Source organism: Salvelinus alpinus, chromosome 23 (assembly GCF_045679555.1).
Source record: "Salvelinus alpinus chromosome 23, SLU_Salpinus.1, whole genome shotgun sequence".
NCBI lineage: Eukaryota > Metazoa > Chordata > Actinopteri > Salmoniformes > Salmonidae > Salvelinus > Salvelinus alpinus.
This window is the reverse complement of record NC_092108.1, coordinates 40,434,258-40,456,503: the sequence shown is the minus strand read 5'-3', so window position 1 is coordinate 40,456,503 and position 22,246 is coordinate 40,434,258. Positions and strand designations below refer to the sequence as shown.

Below are 22,246 nucleotides of genomic sequence, written 5' to 3'. Positions count from 1 at the left end.
AGCCAACAGTCCAGGATAGGGACACGTCTCTGCAAAACCCACGCCAACTTCCAGTTCATGGCGGACAAACTACAACATCACAAAGTGATCAGCTGCAGCAACAATGAGAAAGTTGTTGAGTCTTTGTGCTGTGAGAACCTGAAGAAAGAGTGCATGTATAGAGAGTGCTCCCTTTGTCAAGCAAAAGAGCTTAAAACATCTGACTTTGATGCTGGTGAGCAGACATGGTGGTTTGAGTGGAAAAACAAAGCTGAAGAGAGAGAGAGAAGAAAAACAAAGAGGGAAACATGGAGAAGTTCACTGACCATTTGACAGTAAAAGAAAAGGTGTGTGGCACACTGCCAATTCTACTGGAGGACTTCTCCAAAGGATTGAAAGAGAAGTTGGGGAAACACGTGTACAATATTCGACACCAATACTCCAAACTGAGAGAATTAACAGACACTCTGGGGGAAGAGGAGATCATTGTTCACATTGACTCTGCAGAGAACTAGCTGTGTAAATACACCAGTGAAATCCAGGCAGTTCACTTTGGTGATTCTCACAAGCAGGTGGCCCTCCACACCTGTGTTGGATATACCACAAGTGATACAGTTTCACTTTGTTCACTGAGCTCTTTAATGCGGCATGACCCCTCTGCTATCTGGGCCCATCTCTCAAAAACACTGGCCTACTTCCTTGAGCTCTGCCCATCGGCTACTGCTGTACACTTTGTGAGTGATTATACTCTCTCCACCCTTCTCTTTGAAATGGGCTTCCAGAGAGTAACATGGAATTTCCGAGAAGCCGGACATGGAAAAGGCCCAGCTGATGGGGTAGGAGCAGCTGTGAAATTAAGAGCAGATGGAATTGTGGCAAGGACCTCCCAAATGGAAAAACTATATTTGAGGAACTGTCAAAAGATCAGCTATCGAGCTCTTATATATCTTAGAGGAGATAGAGAGCATGGAGGCCCTCCTACCAGATCACCTGGAGACAATCCATGGGACAATGAAGATACACCAGGTAATAGTTCTGGGTTATTTTATGTTGAATCTCACATTTGTTATACAAACATATTATCACTACACTCTGTATCACTAGACTATGCTATCATTACATATTCAGAATGTGCGTAACTTTTTGAATTTCCTGTGTTTCCAGATGGTCACCTACAGGCCAGGAGAGATAACTTGGTGGATACTCAGTTGCTTCTGTTCCTTTCCACATCACTGCAGCTGTTTCAGCCCACAGACTGTGACTCTGGTTGAAAAAACAGAGGCAGACCAAGATGGAAAATTCCAACTCATCTCAAAGCACCGTCCAGCCCATTGAAGATCTAAGTGAAGCATTGATCGGAGTGGTGTGTGGTGGAGTATGATCAGGACGTTTACCCTGGTATCGTGCAAGACGTTCAGGCAGAGTGGTGCTCTTGTGAAAACCATGAGTCGCGTTGGCCCCAACCATTTTTGAATGACTACCTCATCTCTGTACCCCACAAATACAATTATCTGTAACATCGCTCAGTCGAGCAGTGAATGTCAAACACAGACTCAACCACAAAGAACAGGCAGGTTTTCCAATGCCTCGCAAAGAAGGGCACCTATTTGTAGATAGGTAAACATTTTAAAAAGCAGACACTGAATATCCCTTTGAGCATGGTGAAGCTATTAATTACACTTTGGATGGTGTAATACAATACACCCACTCACTACAAAGATATAGGGGTCCTTCCTAACTCAGTTGCGAGGAAGGAAATCGTTCAGGGATTTCACCTAGAGGTCAAAGGTAACTTTAAAACAGTTACAGAGTTGAATGGCTGTGATAGAAGAAAACTGAGGATGGATCAACAACATTGTAATTACTCCACAATACTAACCTAAATGACATGGTGAAAGGAAGGAAACCTGTACATAATAAAAATAGGTACTCAAGTAAAATCTAGCAAAAAATGTCCTGAATAGTAAGCGCTATGTTTGGGGCAAACACATCACTGAGTACCACTCTTCCAATTTTGAAGCATGGTGGTGGCTGCATCATGTTATGTTATGTTATTTTGCTTTTCATTGGCAAAAACTATGGATTATTTTGGGTTAAAAAAAACTGAATAGAGCTAAGCACAGGCAAATTCCTAGAGGAAAACATGATTCAGTCTGCTTTCCAACAGACACTGGGAGACAAATTCACCTTTCAGCAAGACAATAACACAAGGCCAAATATACACTGGAGTTGCTTACCAAGGCGACATTGAATGTTCCTGAGTGGACTGAGTGCCCAGAAACACAGCTGTAATCGCTGCCAAAGGTGATTCTAACATGTATTGACTCAGGGGTGTGAACACTTTGATAAAATTTCTAAAAACATGTTTTCACTTTGTCATTATGGAGTATTGTGTGTAGATGGGTGAGAGAAAAAAAATCGATTCAGGCTGTAACACAACAAAATGTGGAATAAGTCAATGGGTATGAATAATGGGTATGAATGAGTATGAATACTTTCTGAAGGCACTGTATTTTACTCACTGTCAAAGCCAGGAAGGAGCATCAGGGACGGGTAGTTTCCATACATTTCCAACTCTGATTGGCTAACGTCTATTAAGTCGCTTTCCATTTTTCCTCTGGAATCTTCAACACCTGTTATGATTCTCATGTCTGCAGCCGATCACCTCTGAGTTCTGCAGGGGGTTTGACCCTTCCAATGCAGACAACAGGCTGGCAGCACACGATCATGTGTGTGTTACAAGCAGCTGTAGAGTGGTACACACACACACACACACACACACACACATATACACACTCACACTCTCTCTCTTTACACATCCCCCCCCTGTGATATTAATGCTTGCTCAATGTCACATTCCAACAGGAAAGAGGCCCCTCACTCTCACACATAAAATATTTGCATTGAATCAAACAAATTAATAAAATGTTGTCTTCCTCAAATGAAGTAGATGATGATGATGCAATCTTTGCGGGAGGGAGGGAATCTGACTGAAGTGGTCCTCAACTCGTGGCTCAGACACTTCATTCAGTATAAATGTAGTTAGCCCTGAGTTAGCATGCTCCGGAGCAGGTTAGTTCTGAAGGACTCGTTGCCACAGAAATGTACCTGACTAAAAGGTGAGCCACTTTCATTGGTACCAATCATCCCAAGTTGAACTCAGAGTCGACCAACTTTACCTCGCTAACTCCTCAAATACATTTGTAGTATAGGGCTCTGACAAACAAAAGGTGTGATGGGTCCACACTCAAAAAGATGACACATAAAGCTTACTTCCAGTAAGGCCAGTAAGGCTCTGGTCTGGCCTGAGGATATTCACAAAGCCTCTCAGTAGAAGTTCATTATTATCTGAGAGGCAAAACTGATCCTATACCAGCCCTGGTATTGTGTGTGGAGACAGAGCCCACTCATTCCTGTCAAAATTAAGATGATGTCGGATCAATCAGGGACCGTATAATCCTCTTACCCCCTGTAAGCATCTCCAACCTGGTTATTTACAGCACGCCCAGCTGTCAATGTGTGTGTAGGGAATGAATAGTTGATGATGAACAGTCTGTTAGGCCCTAGCTTCTATCAGAGGCAACATCTCATCTCAGAGTGGCTGGGCCATTATGTTACAGATGAAGGCTTTATACACAGCAAAACAAACAGAGCAATTGCAAGTCAACTGAAAAACACAGCTGGTAGGAGAGCAGCACTAATGTCATTTCACTAAATTGGTGTATATTCAAACATAAAATAATTGCAGAGCACACTGTGCAAAGACATACTGTGCAAAGACATATGCCTTGGTGGACATATCAAATACACTGTTTCAGATAATATAGGCTACCCCAAAATCAAATGTATAATATAATGTAGAAGCAGAAATATGGTTATATTATTACATATAATGTGTGACAGGAGAGGATTTTCAATGTCATGTTAAAATGGTGTCAGTCCCAAGAGAGCGTGCAGCTTCCTGAAACACTGTAGAGACCTTCACGGGTCCTGTTCCAAAACGGGAATATCTCATTGGGGTGGCAGGTAGCAGCCCCAATGGGTTAGAGTGTTGGGCCAGTAACAGAAAGGTTGCTGGATCGAATCCCCAAGCTGACAAGGTAAAAAAATCTGTCCTTCTGCCCCTGACCAAGGCAGTTAACCCACTGTTTCCCGGTAGGCCGTCGTTGTGAATAAGAATTGGTTCTTACCTGAGATGCCTAGTTAAATAATGGAAAAATAAAAAATCCAGACCGAATATGCATCAATTCTTTTTTACAATATAGAGACCCGTTCCCAACGGACCGATGATAACTAGACCCGTTCCTGTCACGCCCTGGCCATAGAGAGGCTTTTATTCTCTATTTTGGTTAGGCCAGGGTGTGACTAGGGTGGGCATTCTAGTTTCTTTATTTCTATGTTTTCTGTTTCTATGTTTTGGCCGCGTATGGTTCTCAATCAGGGCTACTTAGGCAGCCTGTTTTGCCACCTTAGTTGTGGGTAGTTGACTTTGTTAGTGGCCTGTATAGCCCTAGTAAGCGTCACGTTCGTTTTTGTTGCTTCTTGTTTTTGTTGGCGACATTCATAATAAAAAGAAATGTACGCTCACCACGCTGCACCTTGGTCCGGTCATTTCCCTGACGACGTTCGTGACAGAACTACCCACCACAAACGGACCAAGCAGCGTGGTAAGGAAGACTGGACATGGGAGGACATCCTGAATGGGAAAGGATCGCCTGCCGTGGGAGCAGGTGGAAGCAGCGAGGAAGGCGGAGGCAGCGAGAAAAAGGGCCCAGGATTACACAGGGTCACGGCTGGCACGAAAGATTGGAAGGCCACTCCCAAAATGTTTTGGGGGGGCACACGGGGATTGTGGCAGAGTCAGGATTCAGACCTGAGCCAACTCCTCGTGCTTACCGTAAGGAGCGTGGTACTGGTCAGGCACCGTGTTATGCGGTGGAGCGCATGGTGTCTACAGTGCTCGTTCACAGCCCGGTGCGCTACATTCCAGCTCCCCACATTTGACGGGCTAGAGTGGGCTTCCAGCCAGGACGGATGGTGCCAGCTCAGCGCGCCTGGCCTCCAGTGCGTCTCTTCGGCCCAGGATATCCTGCGCCGGCACTGCGCACTGTGTCTCCGGTGCGTCTGCACAGCCCAGTGCCTCCTGTGCCAGCGCCCCGCATTTGCCGGGCGAAGGTAACCATCCAGCCAGGACGGGTTGTGCAGACTCTACGCTCGAGACCTCCAGTGCGCCTCCACGGCCCAGTGTATCCGGTGCCTACTCCAAGAACCAAGCCTCCAGTATGTCTCCCCAGCCTGGTGTGTCCTGTGCCTGCTCGCAGAACCAGGCCTCCTGTATGTCTCCCCAGCCTGGTAAGCCATGTGGCAGCTCCACGCACCAGGCTGCCTATACGTCTCCTCACTCCAGTGATAATCCATGGCACGAAGCCAGTGATGATCCATGGCACAAAGCCTCCAGTGATGATCCATGGCCCGAAGCCTCCAGTGATGATCCATGGCCCGAAGCCTCCAGTGATGATCCATGGCCCGAAGCCTCCAGTGATGATCCATGGCCCGAAGCCTCCAGTGATGATCCATGGCCCGAAGCCTCCAGTGATGATCCATGGCATGAAGCCTCCAGTGATGATCCATGGCACGAGCCTCCAGTGATGATCCATGGCACGAAGCCTCCAGTGATGATCCATGGCATGAAGCCTGCTGCGAGGATCCATGACACGAAGCCTCCAGCGACGGTCCCCGGTCCGGAGCCTCCAGCCACGGTCCCCGGTCCGGAGCCTCCAGCGACGGTATCCAGTCCGGAGCCTCCAGCGACGGTCCCCAGTCCGGAGCCTCCAGCGACGGTCTCCAGTCCGGAGCCTCCAATGACGGTCTCCAGTCCGGGGCCTGCAATGAGGGTTCCCAGTCCGGGGCCCGCAACGAGGGTTCCCAGTCCGGGGTCGGCGGCAAGGGTCCCCGCACCAGAGGCGCCACCTAAGTGGGGGGAGCCAGAGGCGGAGGGGGGTCTACGTCATGCACCAGAGCCGCCGCCGCAAAGGAAGCCCACCCGGACCCTCCCCTTTAGAGTCAGGTTTTGCGGCCGGAGTCCGCACCTTTGCGGGGGGGTACTGTCACGCCCTGGCCATAGAGAGGCTTTTATTCTCTATTTTGGTTAGGCCAGGGTGTGACTAGGGTGGGCATTCTAGTTTCTTTATTTCTATGTTTTTCTATTTCTTTGTGTTTGGCCGGGTGTGGTTCTCAATCAGGGACAGCTGTCTATCGTTGTCTCTGATTGGGAATCATACTTAGGCAGCCTTTTCCCACCTGTGTTTTGTGGGCAGCTGTTTACTGTATAGTTTAGTTCCTTACAGAACTGTTCGTTTTTCTCTTTGTTATTTTTGTTCTAGTGTTCTGATTTAATAAAATATCATGAACACATACCACGCTGCGCTTTGGTCCACTCCGTCTTCATCAGACGAGCGTGACACTCTTGGTCGTTATAGCCTCTCCTTCTCTTATACACATTCTCTCTCTCTCGCTCTCTCTCTCTACTGCAGTAGTCGGGTTCGAATCTATATTGATCCTTTTGGACACTTAACGAGACCCGTGACAATCATATCAGATCTGACCCAGACCCGTGACATTATTTACAATTCCGGATCCGGACCTGCTAGGGTCTCGGTATTCGGGTACAGGTTGATCCATGAAGACCTCTCGCCAAGTAAAAAAAACACGCATGCGCACACACCGTCTCTATCCCTGTTATGAGTCTTCAGGGATTTAGCCTAGAAAAGGAGGGAATTCTATCCTGTCGGGTCTCAAACACCCAGTGGGGCCTTGGATTGCTCTTTCGTTGAAGTCTATTGCAGACTTTTCTCTGTTGAAATGACAGAAGATGCAGCCAAGCAGACATCATTAACTTGCATGGCCTAAGTATGTGAGGAGACAGAAAGGACATAGCGAGTCCTTTCAGTCCAAGTCAAAGCATCACATTCATTGGTAAAACACTTCAGTATTACATGGGAAGACACAGTAACGTTGCTAATGGTTACTAATGGGAATATAGAGTCAACTACTGATATACTGTGTATGTAGTGGCTCGAGACTACTTGAAGTCTATGCGAAGTTGGCACTTTTTCTGCACTCCATTTTCGATCTCATATAATATGGATACATCTCGTATAATATGGCATAATGTACTGTAACCAGGCAGAGTACCAGGCAGGCAGAGTACCTCTCTAGTATCATACTAAACTTGTCACGCCCTGGCCTTAGTTATCTTTGTTTTCTTTATTATTTTAGTTAGGTCAGGGTGTGACATGGGGGATGTTTGTGGTTTTTGTCTAGTCTAGGGTGTTTGTATTGTCTAGGGGGTTTTGTAGAGTTCATGGGGTTGTGTTCAGTGTAGGTGTTTATGTAAGTCTATGGTTGCCTGGATTGGTTCTCAATCAGAGACAGCTGTCTATCGTTGTCTCTGATTGGGAGCCATATTTAAGGCAGCCATAGGCATTAGGTAGGTTGTGGGTAATTGTCTATGTTTGACGTGAGTAGCTTGTGTCGGCACTTTTGTTTTGTAGCTTCACGGTCGTTTGTTGTTTTGTCTAGTTTGTGTTAGTGTTTGTTTCATCTTCAAATAAAGTGAAGATGTATTTATATCACGCTGCGCCTTGGTCCTCTCTTTCACCTAAAGACGATCGTGACAAAACTGCACCAATTGACTGTTATCATATTACCTACACTACATTGTAGTTTGACTCTTTAATAGTTCAATTATCACGCGAGAAATGTCAACTCCATTACATTTAAAACATGTCAACTCCATTACATTTAAAACATGTCAACTCCATTACATTTAAAACATGTCAACTCCATTACATTTAAAACATGTCAACTCCGTTACATTTAAAACATGTCAACTCCATTACATTTAAAACATGTCAACTCCATTACATTTAAAACATGTCAACTCCATTACATTTAAAACATGTCAACTCCATTACATTTAAAACATGTCAACTCCATTACATTTAAAACATGTCAACTCCGTTACATCTGTAATCATACCAATCTAAATTTGTGTTTTTTTGTAACTATTTTGACTATTCAGCGGCACCGCCATTATAACAGGCATGACACATGTAACTTACAGCTGTTTAAGTATTTACACAAACAGCCTTGGACATGTGACAGTGACATAAGGCGATTACAAATGCATGTGGTAATAGGCGTTTGAATCACCACTTCATACATGTTCACCATCATTCCTTGGATCTTTATTGAGTCAGTTTTCTAAGTATGGTGTAACATCAGTCGCAATGCATAAAGTCATTAGCTACATTTCGAAAGGGCTCCTGCTGTACAGAAACCCTGGTCTGCTGAGCTCTCTCTCTCTCTCTCTCTCTGCATAGGAGGCTTACATTTCCGTCCTGGTGTCTATTTCATGTACTGATTAACAGAGGAGGGGGGTGATGAGGGGGAGTAGTGGTGGAGGGGCGTGAGGGGGCTGTCATATGCCATGTGGCCAGGGGGTAGCAGAGGACGGGCCCGCCGTCTGTGGATTTTGGAGAGGGAGTGTGTACGTGTGTGTGTGTTATGTACCTGTGTGTGTGTGTGCTTGTGTAAGTGTGTGTGAGTGTGCGTTATGTAGCTGCCTTTGTGTGTTGCGTAGAGGGCGGGGGGGGTCTGATGGTGGACTGTGCCAGTTGTTGCAGGATTAAAGAGGATTATCTTGGGATGGGTCCTGGAGGACACAGTGTATTGATGCTGATCTATAGAGCTACTGTACATAACTGTATGTGTCTCCAAGGCTTCACGCTTCTGTTGGGGCTCCTGTGCAGTCAATTATCTTTTTCTCAAAGAAACCGGCTGCTATGTCTGACCACAATTGAACTCGCACAACAAAAACAAGCTGATAAACATCTCTACATTGAGACGTTATGTTGTAATACAAGAAGTTACTGTATGGCATAGTAATATAATGACTATTTATATGATATACCGGCTAGTCTATTGAATTCCCCAATCATCCTACAAGAGGCTACAACGTTATGAAGTTTATATAAAGAGTAAAGCCAACCTCGAGCCCCTCTCTATCTGTGGAGCTGCACTATACTGAAGCACTAGGATTGGCCCAGACTGGGGCAGAAAAAATGCCAATTAGATAAGGGAACTGATTCAGAATCACAAGCCTGCCAGTGTATAGAACAGTCGCCACAGACACTAGTGGCCCTGACACTATTTCTGTCCCGACTGAGTTCCCCATTCAGAAAGAAAAAAAGAAAGAAAGGAAGAAAAAGAGAGAGAGCAAAGGAGAGAGAGGGGCAACGAATTACAATAAAATGAAAAAATGAAGAATAGAAAGGTGTATGTAGGATTGAGGAGGATGGTTATAGCTTCCAAACACAATGAGTCAGGTGGAGGAGTGTAGCCCACAGCAACAAGCGCATTGGAAACCATAGAGCATGGTAGGAACGAGGTAATGACGACAAGACAGACAGAGACCTGAGGCTGTTCCTATGGGATGGATCTGGGTTGGACAGAAAGCAGAGGGTTCTGGGTAATTAAACTAGATACTAACACACATAAGACATAGTTGGGCGGATGGAGGGAATGAAACACAGACACACACAACTACAGCGTTCTCACACGCACACACACACACGTGCACGCACAAACACACACAGATTCGACAAGTACCAAGCTACATACTGATAGCTGATAAGAAACAGGTGTGTTGTTGAATGCCAAGCAAGAGAGAGAGAGAGAGAGAGAGAGAGAGAGAGAGAGAGAGAGAGAGAGAGAGAGAGAAAAGGACTGAAGGTGCCACCTGATCTCCCCACTCTCTTCCCTTTCTTTATCTCCTAACCCCTTTCCAAACACAGCAGCACATAGAGGGCCTCTCAGCGCCCAGGACCCAAAACAACACGGGTCTTGTACTACCCATTAAGGGACATCATCAAATAATTGTCAATGAAACATTAGCCCCATGTTGGGCCATTGGATCCCTCTGTGTCTGTGGAGAGAGGGAGGGAGGAAGAGGGAGAAACAAAGCGAGAGAGAGAGGTATTGAGAAGGGAGAGCTATGGCTCCTCTCCCGGCAGATCTTAGTTCCCTGGAGGAGAGGCAGAAGTGGATACTACATTTATTGAGCACCGCTTGTGCTACAGACACTGTACATTCTATAGCACTGAAGGAATCAACATCAGTTCATGTGGCTTCTCCCCAAACACAGCCTAACTTGGTCTATTGAAGATGTTTTTAAGTCGCTCTCTTCTATATCCGTCTGTCCATCTATATGTTTGCTCATCTGCTGTCTGTCTGGCTCTCTCTGTCACCCGTCCGTCCGTCCGTCTTGTCTGTCTGCGGTGTGAAGTCCCATATGAACTGAGGCTGATTTATTCAGTGATATTAGGAAGTCTCACCACTGATATTGATGATAATGAGTACTACAGAGAACACTAGTAATGAAATCACGCTGCCATCCAAGTTCTATACAGTTTCGGGGCAATTAAGAGGGCGTAAGTAGGAAGGAAGTGTGCTAGTGTTATATATTTATAAATAGTGAACAAAGTATAACTGGGGGACTTTTTTAAAGAATTCCGAGGAATCTGAACGACTTATTCATATCCTCTTCTTATTATGCTGCTGCTGAGTATAATTCAGTGACATCTGTTTCAAAACCTGCGTCTAAATGTTTTACTACATCGTTTCCCTGTGATTTTCAAAATTACATATATGTAACAATCTTTTTATCAGGGATGGGAAACTTGTAGGCCTGCGGACAAAATATATATATATATATACAGTACCAGTCAAAGGTTTGGACACACCTACTCATTACATTGTAGAATAATAGTAGGGATATCAAACTATGAAATAACACATACTGTATGGAATAATGTAGTAACCAAAAATATATTTAACATTTTAGATTCTTCAAAGGAGCCACCCGTTGCCTTGATGACAGCTCTGCACACTCTTGGCATTCTCTCAACCAGCTTCATGAGGAATGTTTTTCCAACAGTCTTGAAGGAGTTCCCACATATGCTGAGCATTTGTTGGCTGCTTTTCTTTCACTCTGCGGTCCAACTCATCCCAAACCATATCAAATGGGTTGAGGTCGGTTGATTGTGGAGGCCAGGTCATCTGATGCAGCACTCCATCACTCTCCTTGGTCAAATAACCCTTACACAGCCTGGAGGTGTGTTTTGGGTCATTGTCCTGTTGATATTCCCACTAAGCGCAAACCAGATGGGATGGCGTATCGCTGCAGAATGCTGTGGTAGCCATGCTGGTTGAGTGTGCCTTAAATTCTAAATAAATCACTGACAGTGTCACCAGCAAAGCACCCCCACACCAACACACCTCCTCCTCCATGCTTAACAGTGGGAACCACACACGCGGAGATCATCCGTTCACCTACTCTGCGGCTCACAAAGACACGGCGGTTGGAACCAAAAATCTCTAATTTGGACTCATCAGACCAAAGGACAGATTTCCACCGGTCTAATATCCATTGCTCGTGTTTCTTGGCCCAAGCAAGTCTCTTCTTCTTATTGGTGTCCTTTAGTAGTGTTTTTTGTTGTTACAGCAATTCGACCATAGAGGTCTGATTCACACAGTCTCCTCTGAACAGTTGATGTTGAGATGTGTCTGTGACTTGAACTCTGTGAAGCATTTATTTGGGCTGCAATCTAAGGTGCAGTTAACTCTAATGAACTTATCCTCTGCAGCAGAGGTAACTCTGTGTCTTCCTTTCCTGTGGCGGTCCTCATGAGAGCCAGTTTCATCATAGCGATTGATGGTTTTTGCAACTGCAAGTTCTTGAAATTTTCCGGATTGACTGACCTTCATGTCTTACAGTAATGATGGACTGTCATTTCTCTTTGCTTATTTGAGCTGTTCTTGCCATAATATGGACTTTGTCTTTTACCAAATATGGCTATTTTCTGTATACCACCCATACCTTGTCACAACAGAACTAATTGGCTAAAACACATTAAGAATTAAAGAAATTCCACAAATGAACTTTTAACAAGGCACACCTGTTAATTGAAATGCATTCCAGGTGACTACATCATGAAGCTGGTTGAGAGAATGCCAAGAGAGCGCAAAGCTGTCATCAAGGCAAAGGGTGGCTACTTTGAAGAATCTCAAATATTAAATATATTTTTAACACTTTTTTGTTAACTACATGATTCCATGTGTTATTTCATAGTTTTTATGTCTTCACTATTATTCTACAATGTAGAAAATAGTAAAAATAAAGAAAACTGTGGTCTCAACTTACCGTTGAGAGTTAGAATAATATTATACACAAGGTGCAATTTTGAAATTTGGTTGTTTATCAGCAGTCACTCAATTAGCCCATGTCGGCATTATTTTTTTTAGATTGGTAAGTTAGTCTAGCAGCCAGCTATCTAAACTTATAGTGAGCATGTTTGAATTACCGATCTAGGTGGGGCCCATTGATAATCAGTTATCGTATAAAAACATCAAACATTTGCCTCCACCTTACTGCAAAATGTGTAGAATTGTAGGAAATTAGCTGTAAACCTGCACATTTTTCTCTCCGTCCAATGGCAAAATTAGTAGAATTGCATGAAATAAGTTATAAAATTGCGAGGGGGACCGCTAAAATGTTTTGCTCGCAAGGTGGAGGGCGTATATGGATGTGGGTACGCAGACCCACGAGCCACTGCGGTCCCTCATGATGAGTTCCACTTTTGTTGTGGCTCCCACCCCCATCAAAGTTGCCCATCCCTGCTTTTTTTTTTAACAAACCTGGTCAGCACTGAGAAGGATGTCAATGGTGTAATAACTCATGAAGAGAGATTTTAATCACTGGCCACTTTAATAAATGGAACACTAGTCACTTTAATAATGTGTACATATTTTGCATTAGTCATCTCATATGTATATACTGTATTCTATTCTACTGTATCTTTGTCTATGCCACTCTGACATTGCTCGTCCATATAGTTATATATTCTTAATTCCGTTCCTTTACTTAGATTTGTGTGCGTTGTGTGTATTGTTGTGAAATTGTTAGATATTACTTGTTAGATATTGCTGCACTGTCAGAACTAGAAACACAAGCATTTCGCTACACCCGCAATAACATCTACTAAACACGTGTATGTGACCAATAAAATTTGATTTGAGAGGATATGTCTATTACAAATTCTACTACTCAGGTTTAGAGTTGCGGACTAACCTGTTGGTTCTAGTTCTGCTGTTACAATCCCAACAGTATTGTCATATTTTGGCCGAAAGAAAATAAGTGTAGCATTTAATAGTGAAGTTATCCTCAGATAGCCTGGCATAGGATTACACGATAGTTGACATGCAGCTTAAATACACCTTCAAGTCGTTTGAAACGCATGAATTGTGCTATTAAATGCATATTTTCAGTAATCGTATAGCCTCAAACCATTCTCTTGTATTCTCTGAGAGGCTCAGTCAGTGGACGAGAGTATTAGTAGCCTTGTGTTGTTAAAAGGGCTGATCCCAAGTCAGCCTTCCTAATCACCATTGACAGTAAAAACCCTAATGACTTGGCCACATGACTTCTCATTCTCTTTGACTGCAAGAAGAGATCAGCACACTCACAGTCGTGACCATAGAGCCAACATGGCTGGTTCCTACTCAACTAAGATGTGTTCTGCCATTGTATTGGGGGGTAGCAGGTAGGGCTCCCGAGTGGTGCAGCGGTCTAAGGCACTGCATCTCAGTGCTAGAGGTGTCACTACAGACCCTGGTTCAATCCTGGGCTGTGTCACAACCGGCTGTGATTGGGAGTCCCATAGCGCAATTGGCCCAGCAGTATGCCGTGGTAGGCCATCATTGTAAAATAATAATTTGTTCTTAACTGACATGCCTAGTTAAATAAAGGTTAAATAAAAATACAAAGGTAGCCTTGCAGTTAAAGCGTTGGCCCAGCAACCAAAAGGCGAGAAGGTGAAAAAAATATGTCGATGTGCCCTTGAGCAAGGCACTTAACGCTAATTACTCCAGGTTCGCCGTTGATACTGCCTAACCCTGGTCGTGACCCCACTCTCTGGGGGTGTCTCAGGGAGAGTTGGGATACGCAAAAACACATTTCCAATTCACACGTGTTAAATACACATGTGTACATGTGTGAAATAGGACAAAGATAAGCACCCACAAAATGATGATTATACGTGCTACTAGTTGTCTAATCAATTAAATCAATCAATTGACATTTTGGTTTTATTAGTAAAGTATTTTTCTAAGTTAACTTTCAATGTCCCACAGGAGCTGCTGAATGTCTTTCACATATTCATTTTGGTTGGACTATCCAGGTAGACCCAGTGGACCTTTTCCTCTTCACTGATACACACATCCCACTGGGGACAGACATCATTTCAACGTTTTGATTGTAATTTTATTGAGTTGTCAACTAGCGGAAATTCAACGTGAAATCAACAAGACTTTCAACCATGTCATTGGATTTACTGTAGGTGAAAAAAATATACAAAATCCAGAAGTTACTTTACATTGACGACTTTTTGCAAATCCAATCAGTTTCCCACATTTATCCAACATCATCGCATTGATTTATTTTGTTGAAAGGACGTGGAAACAACATCGATTCAACCAGTTTGTGCCCAGTGGGATAAGAGCAGGAGTCTGACCAATGCAAAGTTCAAATAAAGCAAAGTCCACTGTTGCAGAGGAGACACAACGGGGATGAACCCATAAAGACAAACTTGCCTAACACTGATTTGTTCACATCAGAGAGAGAGAGAGAGAGAGAGAGAGCGAGAGAGACTCTGCATGCAGAATTCTGCAAAAATATTGTCTGTGTACAATGTAAAACACCAAATAATGCATGCAGAGCAGAACTAGGCTGATACCCTCTAATTATCAAAATCCATAAAAGAGCCGTTAAATTCTACAACCACCTAAAAGGAAGTGATTCCCAAACCTTTAATAACAAAGCCGTCACCTACAGAGAGATGAACCTGGAGAAGAGTCCCCTAAGCAAGCTGGTCCTGGGGCTCTGCTCACAAACAAACATGCCCCACAGAGCCCCAACACAGCAACACAATTAGACCCAACCAAATCTTGAGAAAACAAAAAGATAATTACTTGGCACATTGGAAAGAATTAACTAAAAAAACTGAGCAAACTAGAATGCTATTTGGCCCTAAACAGAGAGTACACAGTGGCATAATACCTGACTGACCCAAAATTAAGGAAAGACTATGTACAGACTCAGTGATCATAGCCTTACTATTGAGAAAGGTCGCCGTAGGCAGACCTGGCTTTCAAGAGAAGACACGCTATGTGCACACTGCCCACAAAATGAGGTGGACACTGAGATGCACTTCCTAACCTTCTGCCAAATGTATGACCAGATTAGAGACACATATTTCCCTCAGATTACACAGACCCACAAAGAATTCGAAAACAAATCCAATTTTGATAAACTCCCATATCTATAGGGTGAAATACCCGTGTGCAATCACGGCAGCAAGATTTGTGACCTGTTGCCACAAGAACAGGGCAGCCTGTGAAGAACATACACTACACCATTGTAAATTCCCATTTCCCTTTTGTACTTTTACTATTTGCACATTGTTACAACACTGTATATAGACACAATATGACATTTGAAATGTCTCTATTATTTTGGAACTTGTGAGTGTAATATTTACTGTTTATTTCAGTTTTGTTTATCCATTTCACTTGCTTTGGCAATGTAAACATATGTTTCCCATGTCAATAAAGCCCCTTGAATTGAGAGAGAGGGGTGGGGGAGAGAGAGAACCAGTGAAGTAAAAGGAGGCCTCTGTAGCAATATGAGCATGTGATTACACATACATAAAATGCACGAGGAAATAATGTATTGGAGACTTTCAGAATAATTCATACTATAATAGTAGGCTGCCGTTTAATGTATGCACGTATTCATGTTTGTTCTGATAATTATCCCCAAATGTAAATTTCCTTGAATGAATGATTTATTGACAATAGGTGGTGTTATAGTAGTGTAACCATGACCTATACTTTCAGAACTCTAAAATGGAAATACGCATAAGGGAACCATATAGTCGGCTGTATCATGCGAGGACATGCAATAGAATAGAATATTGAATAGAAAATAATACGTATTTCCAATACAAAGACAGAAGAGGTCTTTGGGACCACATGGCTGCGTATTCGTTGCTTGTGGTGTGGGCACTTCGTGGCTATTTGATAGAAGGTATTATGACGATTCAATCAGAACAATTTCGGCCAATTAAGTGTAGCCTACTAAAGAGAAGTGTGCAGTGAAAAATGTCAGACTCTCTCACCGTGGTCTTGTTTATTAACTTGCCTCTAGAACAGCGGTGAGGTGGGTGAATGTATCATTCTGTCGCATGGATAAGCACTTCTTTGCCAAGCCAGACCCATAAATAAGACCCAGCAGTTTTAACAGTTTAACAAGAAGCGCGTTAAAATAGCCATAAATTACATAAGCGCAATTAAAGTGCCAAACCCTGACCGAGACTAAGATAAGTTATCACCTGACTTGTGCATTGGCACTGCCTTCTTGTCAATAGACCTATATATTAGGCGCGGGACAAGTGTTAACTACATAGATAAATAACATTGCCACGCATGATTTATTGCCAGCGGGTGTAAAGTCCGCTGTGCAAAAATAATTCCGTTTATCAAACGACACGTTATTGCCCAAACAACGCAGATAACTAACTGCAAGAGCAGCCTATGCGGGTTATAGCCTGCCGCTCGTGTCCGAAGACTTTAAATAGTGAGGAAAAGCGTACTTACTTAGATGTAGACACGATTCAGTATTATCCATAACTGTATGGGAGTTATTATTGTCGTCCGTTTTTTCTCTCAACGATGGATGTTCTTGTTTAGCCGTCAGAGCAGCATCTTTGTGAACGCCGTTCCCGGCTTGACTGATTCTCTTCTCAGTTGCCTGGTTGGACTACCACACATGGAGGGGCCAAGTGGAGTAGGTGGCTGAAAAATGGGATTCTCCAAAATGATAACGTTATTTGCTTAATCTGCCGACACAGATACACCATGCAAAGCCACCGTCCACTAAATACAGCGACAGCTGTTGATAGTTCGCGCAGCCTGTCAATGTATTTTATTATGAGAGAGAATAAAAGCTCAAATTGAAGATTTATAAATCTAACTGTTTAAACGAGTGCACATACTGTATGACATTTTAATTGCAGATATGGGTTAAAACATCTTAAAATTGCTTACTATTTGTCTTATCACCAATATTAAGAACATTCAATGGAAATAGTTTGTGCTTTAAAATAACGGCATTGAATTAGAATTGAATGAGAATCCCATTGATTCAATGTAAGATCCATGTTTTATCAAATTTTGTTTCTCTTTATACCTATGTGGCTACTTGTAGACTAGGCCTACATTTAAAAATAGGCTTTCCACTTAAAATCGGCTACTAGGCTACATTTTGGGCATTCCAAAGGAGGACGATATGTATTCAAATGTTTCTTTTTGCACAGCTAAATATTTCAATCAGAGAATGCCAATATGTAGGTTAACATGCTAATATGTCATCGAGGAATTAAAGTGAACATTCTTCAAATTCCAAAGGGATGTAGCTATAGTAATTCTACATTTGACCACTGATGGAAGGTCTGAAGACCCCCTTGGACCCCCCCCACCCAAGATCTTTCTAACGAGTGAGGAAGGGTCATTTAAGGGTGTGATGCTCCCACTGCCCTGGGAGGTTATTAAGAAGTCACCAGCATTCACAGTCTTGAACTCTCGTGGGGGGGACAAGGACGCTCTGCGAGCACCACGGCTGGCCACTCCGTTAGGCGTCGCTCTGCTCCCTGGCTGGGAAAGCCTCCCCCAGCTCCCCCTTCTTGGAAACCGACCCATAAAAGAACACAGGAGGATGCTAACAAAGATGAATAGCTTTTCTTCCAACTCATTCCACACCAATCGGGCCTCTTTTCATTTGTCCCCCGTTAGATAATGTAAATTCATGAAAGTCGGAGAAGAAGTCGGAGAAGGGGACTAAAAATACCATTTATCAACCTTGCTTTTATCTCACTAATGGAGCCACATGGTCTAGGCCTAGGACATTGTCCCCTGTTACTCAGTGTCATTGCACAGCACGGTTTTAAGTGGCAGAATACTATTCTATTTTGAATCACGTTTACCATCAGATAAACTATAGGATTATTTATGGTTCAAAATCGAAACAGGAGGGGACATCTGTGAATAACAATCAATAAACAAAGTTTGTTGTTGTGGGTGTGCATGTGTGTGTGGCTGTGTTTGTTTGTATGTGTGTAAGTGTGTGTCTGTGTGCGTGTGGGCACGTGCGTGTGTGTGCATGTGTGTGTGTGTATGTGTGCATGTGTGTGTGGCCGTGTTCGTGTGTACTGTATGTGTCTGTGGGCACGTGTGTGTGTCTGTGTGTGTGTCGGCCGTGTGTGTTTCTCGAATCATGAAAAATAACATATAGGCCTGGCTGTCTGCATTTCAATCTTTAGAAATAAAAAACCTCAACATAATCAAATAATGTGACTTAAATAATTGCAGAAGTGGTTTAAACAGGAGCAAGCATTGATGCTTGTCCACAACAATAGGCTGTGTGAAAGCCATTGAAAAGCATGGAGGCAACAGACCCCACCCTCAACACCATATAGCATCACCTAAGATGGAGAATTAACCCAACAGAGAGCTGAGAAGGACAAGTGACCACCACAGCCCTCCCTGTCCCTCATATAGCCCAGTGACGCAAGCTCACTCGATAGTGTCCTCATGGGGTAAAGTGCACAATGAATAGTTGTAGCGGGAGAGGATGATTGTACATGATGATTTTTTAAATGTATTCCATTACTGCATTTTGCATCTGCCCACATTATGTGCAGAATAGCTTTATTTCCTCTATTGTCAGTGTTACAAAGTTATCGGTCTGGTCTGTTACACAACGTGAGCATTATAGCCACCACAGTTGAATCACCCTCCCTCCACTGGTTAAATAAAGATCAGGTTATGAGATTGGGATGTGTGTGTGTGTGTGTGTGTGTGTGTGTGTGTGTGTGTGTGTGTGTGTGTGTGTGTGTGTGTGTGTGTGTGTGTGTGTGTGTGTGTGTGTGTGTGTGTGTGTGTGTGTGTGTGTGTGTGTGTGTGTGTGTGTGTGTGTGTGTGTGGATATGACTGTATGTGCATGTGTGTGTTAGACTCTGTGTGTGTGAATGTGTCTTAAAGCGTGACCTGTGCATCTGCGTGTGTGTGTGTGTTTGTGTGTGTGAACGGTCGGTTTGGTTGGCTGGGTCTTCTCCATCTGCCGTGAACTCATTATCGGAGTCTCATCATGCCTCTATGAGCTCCCTCCCCCTCTTCCATCATCAACCCCCCACACTGCTGCTGAGTGGATCCCTGCCGCAGTGCACACATGGACTGGGAACAGACAGCACAGGCGTGTAGAACATCATCAATCTCATACATCATCAATCTCCGGGCACAAAAGATGAAACGTGCAACCCAACTTTCCATTGTGAGCTCTTTCTTTGACATCAGCTAAGTTTCCATGCGTCCAGTCGAGTTAAATAGACACAAACAAAAAACAACCCATGTCAGTGACATTTTCAGGCTAGGAGGGTGTGTGATGAGATCTATAGCTAGACAGTAAAGTGTTTTGAATATGGAGCTTGATGAGGCTAACGGACAGTTGGGGATTCCATTTCAGGTTTGGTTTCTCATCAGCGTTTGAAAAGATGGCCGTCATTTATCAAGAAACTCTTTGTCCTTATTTGACGGGACCTTTGCTCTCCTCTGAAGTCTTGTGAAAGGGGCCACTTCTTCATTAATTTGCTGTATCTGCCTCTCTGTGCTTGGCCAAATCAATAAAAACTTCAAGAAGTACAGAAATACTACCCTTCTGGGATTGGTGAGTCAACATATTGAATCAACATGGCCAGACGAAGACACTTTGGTATTTCAAGGTGAAAGTGGACATTCAAGTCTGTGGCAATTCGAAATCGCAACCAGCTTCTGTCATTCTAAGATCTTGACTTGATAAAGATGAGCAAAAATTGTACTTAGTTATCTCTGATACCTGTTGATAACTGTTTTTTAACAAACAGACAAAAAAGGAGACCTTGCGGTTACTTTGAGACACCGTCTTAACGTTCGTTTTACTGGAGAAAGCCCTGGGCTGACCAACAGGAAAGACAGCTAGAGTAGCGCTCCAATGACACACAGGAAGTCCATCATAAATCTTACTCAACAGATCTGTCAGCCGGGCTCATGGGACCTGACCCATGTGACACGCTGATCAACATATGAGCGCTCCACCATGGGCCCAACGCTCAACCCTGAGGAACCCCAACGAAGCTGGAATTGTTTTCCAGTCCTCGGGTCATCCAACAACGTATCCAAATGGATTGTAAACTAGAGCCGGGCATCAAAATGTTAGTCCAATTCATCACATTAGAAAACCAGAGGTCTTTCTGAGGTAAACATTACAGGGAGAGTGGACATCATTAGCAATCAGCTATTCCAAATGGGACTTGTGGAGGTTGTGGAGCCTATTGGTTTATAGGCTCCTTGCATCCAAATGAGCATTGCTTCAACAACAAAAACCTTGAGCAATAACTCAGAGGCAGCGAGACAAAAGGGGAATATTGTGAAAGCCAGCTGAGCAGTTAACCAGATGGATAGCATGCTCTGGTCATTTAATCAGCAGAACAACCGTTGGAGAGATCCCATGCAGTCAAGTAGGGGAACGACCGAGAGGACAAAATGTGTCCGCCCGGTCCTTGTTCAGGCTTCTATAGTCTCTTTCAACAGCTGCTGTGACTTACGAAGTGAGCCTATGAGTCTGGTACATAAGGCTAACAACAGCCTGTCCCAATTCGCTTCCTATTTCTTACCCATTGGCCTACCAACCCCTCAATGTTTCCTGGTCCAAAGGGTCTGGATAGAAGGGTTTGATATAGGCAGTGTATTGGCGAAACTCCCACCATATAGCTTCACCTTACATATCTGCAAACATTCAAGGGTTAGGACTAAGAGGAAGGAGTAGGGTGGCTCACGAAAACTCCTACAGTTCCAGCAAACAGACCAAACAAAGAGTACCTCTGGGAACAATCGGGAGACAAACAACAGGAAATCACCTGGCCCTTCCCTTGAGAACTCCACCTGAAGCACAGCACAGTGGCCAAACAGTGGGCTAAAATAGTCATCTTCAAGAGGGCATTTGACAGGAAACAACAGAGCAAAATCAATAGGGCCTGGAGAATGCCAGAAAAGGGGACCGGGGGGGCACACCGTCAACTGACAGAGGAAGAGAGTACCCGCCCGCTGCCAAATTGGAGGAACACTCAAGCCTCTTCCTTTATAAACAAGATAGTGGCCAGAATAATTATTTTCAAAAGTACAATGACAGTGGAAGCCTTCGACAACAACAGCTCCGAATGTAGCAGTGGATAACAAAAGGAGAGCAAGGGATATCCTGGCATTTTGGAGGAAAAAGCAAATAATTGCCATGTGCTGACTGTATCTTAAATACTGTATATCACAATTAATTAGGGTCAGGGTTATTCCTGACCATGCGCAATCTACACATAATGGTACAGTAGTTACAGAAGAAGATTGAAACATTTACCACAATAGTATTTTGTAGCCTCCTTTTCGTTTCAATGGAATTTCATATTCACATGCCATCTCAAATATTTTGGCAACTACAAGAGCAATGCTCTAGGAACCTACTGTATGTCTGTGTCATATACTTTCTGTGATGGTATATAATAAGGTGGCCATGAGTAACCGTTATTTTTCCTGTATGTAGGACTTTGCTATTCAAGAGTGATGGTCAGCCCACATGCAGCATTCTTTAAAAAGTTTTATGTCTTAGTCTTTTCCTATAGCATTGAACCATGAAAACCTTCTGTATTTCCACCCCCTCCAAGGACCAACCCACTGGACACAGATGTCAATTCAACGTCTATTCCACGTTGGTTCAACGTAATGTCATTGAAATGACGTGGAAACAATGTTGATTCAACCAGTGGGAAGGCCATCCATCTCCAGAAGGCCTCTGAAACACGAGTGGCTCCTATGGCGACTCCTCCAAGTCCTAATCCATTTTCTACAGGTGTTAGCTCAAAGGGAGCACGGTCTGTCTCCATGTTGTATTAACCTGTTAATCCCCAGGTTCTAGAGGGTTAACAGAGGTAATTACAGTAAAATGAGAAGCCAACCAGACCAGACCACGCAAGGATGCGTTGATGTGGTCCAGTCCTAACTGACCTAA

General features: G+C 43.6%; 1 protein-coding gene across 5 annotated transcripts in view; it reads right to left on the bottom strand.

Annotated features, from left to right (window-relative positions):
• Window positions 1–17,020, bottom strand: part of LOC139550985 (retinoic acid receptor RXR-gamma-A-like) — a 46,805-nt gene extending 29,785 nt beyond the window's left edge. The window contains exons 1-2 of one of the 5 annotated variants that reach the window (XM_071362307.1): window positions 16,756–17,016; window positions 2,502–2,690 (exon numbers count right to left, since the gene is read on the bottom strand). In XM_071362307.1, coding sequence (XP_071218408.1) covers window positions 2,502–2,628 — 127 coding nt within the window. In that variant the 5' untranslated portion in view covers window positions 2,629–2,690; window positions 16,756–17,016. Of the gene's footprint in view, window positions 1–2,501; window positions 2,691–16,755 lie in introns of all 5 variants that reach the window. The other 4 variants (XM_071362306.1, XM_071362309.1, XM_071362308.1 and 1 more) reach the window with 4 other exon arrangements.
• Window positions 17,021–22,246: the final 5,226 nt, after the last annotated feature.